Raw genomic sequence first — 9,407 nt, forward strand, 5'->3', positions numbered from 1 at the left:
GGTAGTGGGATCCAGACCTCTGGTTCTGTATATAATTTCTCGTTTCTCTGCTGCTGCCCGGCTTTAGTGGGACCCGAAGGATGACGCAGCTCGATGGACAAGCTACTGTCACTCTGAACCATTGGTATTAAGCTCAATGCTGACCAGCGTCAAGGAGTACGTCAGTGTTTTTGAAGGATTTTGTATGTCCTCCCACTGGAATGTTGGTGAATGGCAGAAGAGACATTGTCTGGCCATCTGGACAACGTGTTGAGCCCATCAAAGTTAAAACAAGAAATAGGAAAATAGGAGCAGGGGTAGACCTGCTCTGTCATTCGGTACAATCATGGCTGATCTTTTCCTGCCCGCTCCCCAAATCCCTCCATTATCTGGGAGACCAGAAACCTGTTGGTCCCAGCGTTATATACATTCAACAATGGAGCATCCATAATCCCCTGCGGTAGAGAATTCCAAAGATTCACTAACATTTGCGTGAAGTAATTTCTCCTCATCTCAGTCACAATTCGACCCTTATCCTGAAACTGTGACCCAGTGTTTTAGATTCTCTAACCAGCGGAAACATCCGATCCAGCCCCTTGAGAATTTTGGAGGTTTCAATAAGATGGTCTAAACTCCAGAGATTATACCTTATTTTATCCAGCGTTCATGATAGATAGATAGATAGATAGATAGATAGATAGATAGATAGATAGATAGATAGATAGAGAAATACAGCACAGAACAGGCCCTTCGGCCCACAATGTTGTGCCGAACTTTTGTCCTAGGTTAATCATAGAATTTTGGACACTCAGGGCAATTTATCATGACCAATCCACCCAACCTGCACATCTTTGAACTGTGGGAGGAAACCGGAGTACCCGGAGGAAACCCACGCACACACGGGGAGGATGTGCAGACTCCGCACAGACAGTGACCCAAGTCGAAATCGAACTTGGGACCCTGGAGCTGTGAAGCAATTGTGCTATCCACAATGCTGCCGTGCTGCCCTTAAGAAGAAGGGACAACCCCCCGATCCACAAGAGGAATTTATTGAAACTTTGCTGTCCTTCCTCCAACACAAGTAAAGCCTTTCTAATGTGTGGGGGTCAAAATTCGATATGGTATTCCAGATGTGGCCTCCAAAAAAACATGTGGCAGGTTGGAGCAAGACTCCTTTATTTGTGTACTCCAATCCCCTTGCAATAAGGGCCAACATGTCATTTGCCTTTCTAATTATTACTGCACCCGGATGCTAACTTTGTGTTTCTTACATGAGAATACCCAAGTTACACACATTTCAAATATATTCTGCTTTTCTCTTCTTGTGACCAAAGTGAATAACTTCACATTTTCCCACACCATACTCCATTTGTCAACTTGTTTCCCACTCACTTAACCTGCCTTTATCTCTTTGTGCAGCCTTAATGTGTCCTCCCCACAGCTTACTTTCCACATCACTTGGTATCATTGGCAAACTTTCATGCATTGCTCTCTATCTCTTCATCTCAGTGATGAATATAAATTGCAAATAGCTGAGGCCCTGACACTTGCTGCACTCCAGAGTTCACTTCCTGCCAACTTGAAAAGCCCTGATAATGCCCACTCTCTGTTTCCTGCCTGTTAACTAATCCTTTATCCATACTAATATATTACCCTCCACTCCATCAGCCCTTATCTTGCCTCTTCACCGTTTTGTATGCCCCCTTGTTGAATCATAGAGTCATGGAATTTACAGTGCAGAAGGAGGCCATTCAGCCCATCGAGTCTGCACCGGCCCTTGGAAAGAGCACCCTGCTTAGCCCCACGCCTCCACCCTATCCCCTTTATCCCTGCAACCCAACCTAACCTTTTTGGACACTAAGGGCAATTTATCATGGCCAATCCACCTAACCCGCACATCTTTGGACTGTGGAAGGAAACTGGAGCACCCGGAGGAAACTCACGCAGACGCGGGGATAATGTGCAGAGTCCACACAGACAGTGACCCAAGCCGAGAATCGAACCCGGGGCCCTGGAGCTCTGAAGCAGCTGTGCTAACCACTATGCTACAGTGCTGCCCACAATGCCTTTTGGAAATCCAATGATGCTACATTCCCGTACCAGCCTCCCCGAACAGGCGCCGGAATGTGGCGACTAGGGGCTTTTCACAGTAACTTCATTGAAGCCTACTCGTGACAATAAGCGATTTTCATTTCATTTCATCTACTGGATCCCTTTTATCTTCCCCACTAGTTACGCCCTCAAAAGCTCTAACAAATTTGTCAAATAGAATTTGTCTTTCATAAAACCAAATTGACTTGTACTAATCATGCTTTTCAAGTGCTTTGTTAAGGTTTCTTTGACAACAGATTTCAGTATTTTCCCAACAACTGATAGGCTAGCTGGCTTGAAGTTTCATTTTTCTCTCGCTCTCTTTCTCGCTTGCCCTCTCTTGATGACTCTAGAGGTTTCTGCTCTCAAAGTAGTTGATGCTAAAACATTGAATATATTCAAGAGGTGGCTAGATATAACACTTGGGACGAATGGAATCAAAGATTATGGGGAGAAAGCAGGCGTAGGCTATCGAGTTGGATGATCAGCCATGATCGTGATAAATGGCAGAGCAGGCTCGAAGGGCCAAAAGGCCTCCTCCTGCTCCGATCTTCTATGTATCTATGTATCAAACACTCTTTGCCGTAGTTTGCTTTCCTTCATTGTGATTAATTGTAGAATAGAATATAGTGGTTCAGGAAGTGCAGAACCTCTCTTTGTGATTGGGAGCAGCAGTTTCCTGAGGCGGTAGAGATGGTTAACAATTTAAATTGTCAGATTAGAGCTGCCAATAGAAGTAATTAACAGGGGACTCCAGCAGTACCTCGATGGGCCAGATCTAAGGGTTTTAAATGGAGCACACTAGACAGTTTAAACACTGTTCCTCATTGCCATGATTCTTGTGAATGAAGATCACAAAGTCTGGCCCACTGTTATAAAATAAAGCAGTTTGCACTGAGTCTACGCTGTACTTCAGATCCTCTCGTGGGTTGGGTAACCCATATTATTGGAGGACCATAAGATTTCGAGCACAATGGATGCACTAAGTTTTTAAATTTGCATATCCAGCCAATGTATGATTAGATTGGCAGGTATTATAAAGTCTGCGTGGAGTTGCACGTTCTACCCGTGTATGCGTGGGTTTACTCTGGTTTCCTCCCATAGTCCAAAGATGTGCAGGTTAGGTGGTTTGGCCATGATCAATGTGTGGGGTTACGGGGTTAGGGCGGGGGGGTATGGGCCTTGGTAGAGTGCTCGCTTAGTGTCAGTGCAGACCCGATGGCTGAATGGCCTCCTTCTGCACTGTAGCGATTCTATGATTCTGTGAAGTGACCAGACCTGTCCAGCACAGGGTTTGGGTGCATTTTGTTCCTTTCGTGGGACCTAATATCCAAAGTCCAATCGTGAGGAAACCAGCGGCAACTCAAGCAGAGGCGAATATCGCGAACGGGCCATTATGCTGCGCCACCCAAAAGACGTTTCTTACTTTCTGCCTTCTGACGCGTTGACATTACTCTGATCTAACGGCTCTTTTACAAAAAAGTTAATCGACCCCAGTCAAAGGTCACTTCAGAAGTCTAATGGCTGCTGACGTCTTTTTTGGTTCCCAGTGCACCCTTAGAACGTGACCACTCTACTGGGACTTATTCATTCCAGTGGTCTTTTGCCAACCAATAAGGATTGACCATGCTTCAGCGCAGGATGGCATCTTCCTTTAGCAGCCATTTCTGTGCCAGAGAGGTTTGGCAGGGTAAATGCGGAGATTTAGGATCCTAATCTTGGGATAAGGGGTCAACCATTACATAGAAACATAGAAAATAGGAGCAGGAGGAGTCCATTCAGCCCTTCAAGCCTGCTGTGCCATTCATTATGATCATGGCTGATCATCCAACTCAATAGCCTAATCCCACCTTCACCCCCCCACCCCCCCAATATCCTTTGATCCCCTTTGCCCCAAGTGCTATATCTAACTGCTTCTTGAAAACATGCAATGTTTTGGCCTCAACTACTTCCTGTGGTATCGAATTCCACAGGCCGACCACTCTCTGGGTGAAGAAATTTCTCCTCGTCTCTGTCCTAAATGGTCTACCCCGTATCCTCAGATTGTGAGCCCTGGTTCTCGAAACACCCACCATAGGGAACATCCTTCTTGCGTCTATCCTGTCCAGTCCTGATAGAATTTTACAGGTTTCTCATTCTTCTGAACCCCAGTGAATACAGCCCTAACAAACTCAATCTCTCCTCATACTTGTCCAAATCACACTGAAGGATCTCTGCATCCTCCTCACAGCTCACCCTCCCACCCAACTTGGTGTCATCTCCAAATTTGGAGATATTACATTTTGTTGCCCCATCTAAATCATTAATGTATATTGTGACTAGCTGGGGTCCCAGCACCGATCCCTGCGGTACCCCACTAGTCAATGCCAATTTGAAAAAGACCCATTAATTCCTACTCTTCTTTCCTGTCTGCCAACCGGTATGAAGGCCAATATTCCATTCCCCTTCTGTACCGCCTGCTGTACCAGCATGCTTACCTTCAGTGACTGGTATACGAGGACACCAAAATCTCATTGCTCATTCCTCTCTCCTAATTTATGGCCATTCAGATAACAGCCTGCCAACCTATTTTTGTCTATCATCATTAGGTGTTGAGGTAAGAAATTTCTTAACTCAGAGGATTAAGAATCTTTGAAATTCTTTACCCCAGAGAACTATGGGTGCTGAGTTATTGAGTATATTCAAGATTGAATTGGCATCTGCAAGGGAATGGGCTCAAGTTAAATGGATGAAAGTAGTCCACCATATTCGGAAGGCCATTTGAGCGATAGATTGTAAAGGCTTTCTCTAGACCTAGTCCCTGAACAATGACAAAATGGGCAATTTTGTATGTTCTTGTCTAACTGTTCTGACCCTGTTTTCCTTTGAGACTTACCAAGTGTGACTACACTCATTTGGTATGGAGGGTGTGCTTCAATCAAAGAATAAATACTGGAGCAGATTAGGGGTTGCTAACTCTGGTAGACCTATTCCTAGACACTTTCTTAACCCCTGGCTTCCTCCCCTGTCAGAACAGCTTTTTTTCTCCCCTAAATTCTCCAATACTTTTACAATTAAAAGACAAAATTGAAATACACGCGTTTGTTGATACTCTGACATTTCTGCCTGGTTATTAGCGGCAGTGTTCAGCTGATGAATCCTCAGACTTCAGGGTAACAGGGAAGGGTCGAAGATCTCCTGATTGGATGGGTGATTATCTATAACCATGAAAAGCAATTGTGTAGTGAAAGCAATAGGAAGGATTGAATGTGGGATACTGGTTGAAGGAAGTTTCAAATATTCCCAATTTTGTAGGAGCCACCAGTGCTTGAAGTGGAAAATCACCAAGAGAGCCAATATTCAGGTATCTATGAAGCAGAGCCCAGCTACGGCACGGATGAGGTACACTATCAGGAAGCAAAGTATGAACAAGAAGCGGTTTACCAGATGCCGGAAGAAAGTCAAGATTACCAAAGAGGTAATGGCTAAAATGCAGCTGAACATATATTGCTATTTTGTGGCCAGCCACTTGGAAGGCAATGGTTAAAATTGTAAACGATGATCCATTTAAATGCTTTCTGTTTTAACAGAAAGGAGAATCTGTTTAGTAGGAGGTCTTTATTTCAAAAATGTTTGAACAGTTTTTTTTTACTGAAACCGCTTGCCATTTAGCCCTGCGCCTTCCTTTCCAGATGAACCCACTTATGCAGAATATGGGAATGAATATGGAATCACAGCGGTGGCTTTGTATGACTACCAGGCTGGTAAGTGAAGGTGTGGAAATGCCGGCGTTGGACTGGGGTGAGCACAGTAAGAAGTCTTACAACACCAGGTTAAAGTCCAACAGGTTTGATTCAAACACGAGCTTTCGGAGCGGCGCTCCGAAAGCTCGTGTTTGAATCAAACCTGTTGGACTTTAACCTGGTGTTGTAAGACTTCTTACTGTAAGTGAAGGGTTACTGTAAACTTTGGCGTTGGCCTTCAGTAGCTTCCCTCAATGAAGTCCAAATTGTGGTTACTGGAGCCATTCTTTAAAGCAATCCTAATGTACTGCGTATAGTTCTGGCCTCCAGAGAGGGGGAAAGGACACAGTGGAGAAGGAGCAGAAAATAATCCCAGAACAGCGAGGTTAAAGCAATCTGCATAGACTTGGACATTTTTATTCTCTCAAGAAACGAGAAGTGGAGATGCCGGCGTTGGATTGGGGTGAGCATAGTAAGAAGTCTTACAACACCAGGTTAAAGTCCAACAGGTTTGATTCAAACACGAGCTTTCGGAGCGCAGCTCCTTCCTCAGGTGAATGGCGAGGTATGCTCGCCATACCTCGCCATTCACCTGAAGAAGGAGCCGTGCTCCGAAAGCTCGTGTTTGAATCAAACCTGTTGGACTTTAACCTGGTGTTGTAAGACTTCTTACCAGGAAACGAGAAGGCTGAGGGAGGAAGGGATTTGATAGGGTAGATATAGAAAAGATGTTTCCACTATTGACGAAATCCAAATGTAGGGAAGATAAATATTGGACAGTTGTTTAAAAAATGAATCCAATAGGAATTGAGGAGAAAGTGCTAACATATAGATTGGTTGAGGCGAATGGCTTAAATGCTTTAAAGGGGAGGCCAGGTATAAAACAGTGGTTGAGAAAGGTGAAGTATGGGGATGAGGTTGTGAATTTGAGCTGATGGCCTGTTTCTGTGTTGTAAACTATGTATAACTGGAAGGACTGCTTTTGTGCAAAAACATTTTTCAGGTGGCGATGACGAAATTTCATTTGATCCTGATGACACCATTACCAACATCGAAATGATTGACGAAGGATGGTGGCGAGGGGAGTGCCGGGGCAGATATGGCCTCTTTCCAGCCAACTACGTGGAAGTGAGACAGTGAAATCCTCACGACTACTGGTTCAAACAGAACGGCGCAATTCCAGTTTAATACAGCATGAATTGTGTTCCGTACCGGGAATAAAGTTTTCTTTCTCTCTTGTGAGTTGCAATTATACATTGCATAATATCCAATCTCGAGAAGCACCGGGGAAAAGAGCTTCAAGTTGATATTTGACATGCCCCATGGAAAAGGAGTGTGTTGGTGTGCTTTCATATGTAAATTAAAATGCACTTTCTTATTGAAGAGAACCCCTGGCAGTTTGAACCAATGTGACAATTGTGTGTGGGAAGGCTGATTAACTCTTACGGGTGGGTGCTTCCTACAAAATAAGACCAATCACTTCTTGTTGACCAAGTTAAACTTTTAACTGAAATGGAACTGGTTGTAGTTCATTACCCAGTCTAATCCTTTAGTCTCCGCCATATGGTTAGTTGGAAACACTGATACTTTGGCCACCTACTAATGATAAAATCAATTAATGCGTTTCTGTTTTAGTTATTTTTCCCTCCAATACTCTCAATATTCTGCTTGAAACTATATTTGCTGAATCATGAATGGGTTTGGGTTTTGATAATAAAAGTTGCGTTTTTCAGTACTTTGTTAATCAAGCATTAAACTGGTTTTATTGCATTACCCTCTAGATCTGCCTTATTGCTGATTTGTGAGCGACCTTCATTTTGAATTAATTATACCGGAATTTGCCTGATGCCAGTTAAGCCCCAAAGCAGAATATTTATTAGCTTTCATCAACCTGACTTTAATTTAACTAATCCACTGTGCTCTTGTGCTTGTTTTTGTGTGCAGAACAAAGAATAATACAGCACAAAAACATGCCCTTCGGCCCTCCAAGCCTGTATCCCTCAATACCCATCTTACACATGTATTTGTCGAGATGCCTTTTGAACGCCGTTAATGTAAAGGCATCTGCTTCCACAACCTCCCCTGGCAGCAAGCTCCAGGCACTCACCACCCTTTTAGGTGCTGGTGCAACAATTCAGCTCCCGCGCGTAAATCTGCTGATGTTACAGTCGTGGCAATTAAGTAGACTTGGATATGTGGATGGGAGCTCATATCTGGATGAAACATGAGACCAGTGTTGTGAACAGTCTGGCTCAGCCTCCAGATTGACCGGAAGAGAAATGGAGCTGGTAACTCGGGAATGGCAATAGTGGCTTTTCCCAGTTAATGTTATATCTGGATGGGAAGATCCCAGAATGGAACCCTGGCTCAAAATAATGATGTGGAGCTGCTGGCGTTGGACTGGAGTGAGCACAGTAAGAAGTCTTACAACACCAGGTTACAGTCCAACAGGTTTGTTTCAAATCACTCCTTCCTCAGGTGAATGAAGAAACATATATATAGACAAAGTCAAAGATGCAAGACGATACTTTGAATGTGAGTATTTGCAGGGAATTAAGTCTTTACAGAACCAATTGCCGAGCAGAAACCTTGAGCCAAGTTCCGCACACATGAGTACGGACTCAACCGGGACCTGGGATTCTTGTCGCATTACATTCACCCCCCACCATCTGGCCTGGGCTTGCAAAATCCTCGCAACTGTCCTGGTTTGAGACAATTCACACCTCTTTAACCTGGGGTTACCCCTCTCTCTGGATCTGTAACAACTTAATGATCTGCAACGGCTCGCATTCAAAGTATCGACTTGCATCTTTGACTTTGTTTATAATGTTCTGGAACATTTCTCTCCATTCACCTGAGGAAGGAGCAGTGCTCCGAAAGTTCGTGTTTGAAACAAACATGTTGGACTTTAACCTGGTATTGTAAGACTTCTTACTGTCTTTAAAAATAAAACACTAAGGAACAGAGTCACAGGACTGCTGGTTAGTTTTAACAAGGAAAAAAGCATTTATTAAACATGAAAAATTTGGATTTAGGATTAACACGGATTATAAAGTACATCTTCATTTACAATGGCTTCATTAACACAGTCTCTTTTAAGCACACAAGATGATGTGGACAAATACACTCTTCACTCTGAATCTCAAGTGAATTTTTGTGGATATTTTCTCAGAATATGCCCCCATCCCCAGATGATTGTCATGTGAGAGTTTCCAAACTCCACTCCCAAAAATGCACTTTAAAAATGTCTCTCTCAATGCTTTTTCATGGTGGTCTGCATTCAGAAATCCAGACCAGGTTTTCCAAATGACATTTTAAACAAAGCTACCGCTCCACTTTGTACAATAAATCCAGTCCAGGATTTTACACCAACCCCTTTAGGATTTCTTTGCCTTGATTGCTGTGCAAGCTGCTTACAATTGCTTTAACACTTGATTCCCAGACTGTGTTAAAATGGTAGCAAACACTTTTACTTTTGAAGGCTATTGTCCCACTTTAAATCTGTTTGCCACAATTGTCTTTTTAACACAGAACACTTAGTTTACTCTTCTTTGAATTGTTCTGAACAATACCTAGGTCTTTGTTCACTTAACTTCAGACTTCTTGGACACTTCT

The 9,407-nt window shown here is 43.5% G+C and overlaps 1 protein-coding gene across 4 annotated transcripts in view; it reads left to right on the plus strand.

The window, feature by feature from the left end:
- Positions 1 to 7,572, plus strand: part of LOC119971992 (src substrate protein p85-like) — a 66,642-nt gene extending 59,070 nt beyond the window's left edge. For all 4 annotated transcript variants that reach the window (XM_038808417.1, XM_038808418.1, XM_038808420.1 and 1 more), the window contains 3 exons: positions 5,365 to 5,527; positions 5,742 to 5,813; positions 6,796 to 7,572. In XM_038808417.1, coding sequence (XP_038664345.1) covers positions 5,365 to 5,527; positions 5,742 to 5,813; positions 6,796 to 6,932 — 372 coding nt within the window. In that variant the 3' untranslated portion in view covers positions 6,933 to 7,572. The remainder of the gene's footprint in view (positions 1 to 5,364; positions 5,528 to 5,741; positions 5,814 to 6,795) is intronic.
- Positions 7,573 to 9,407: the final 1,835 nt, after the last annotated feature.

Source organism: Scyliorhinus canicula, chromosome 9, assembly GCF_902713615.1.
Source record: "Scyliorhinus canicula chromosome 9, sScyCan1.1, whole genome shotgun sequence".
In the NCBI taxonomy this organism is placed as follows: Eukaryota; Metazoa; Chordata; class Chondrichthyes; order Carcharhiniformes; family Scyliorhinidae; genus Scyliorhinus; species Scyliorhinus canicula.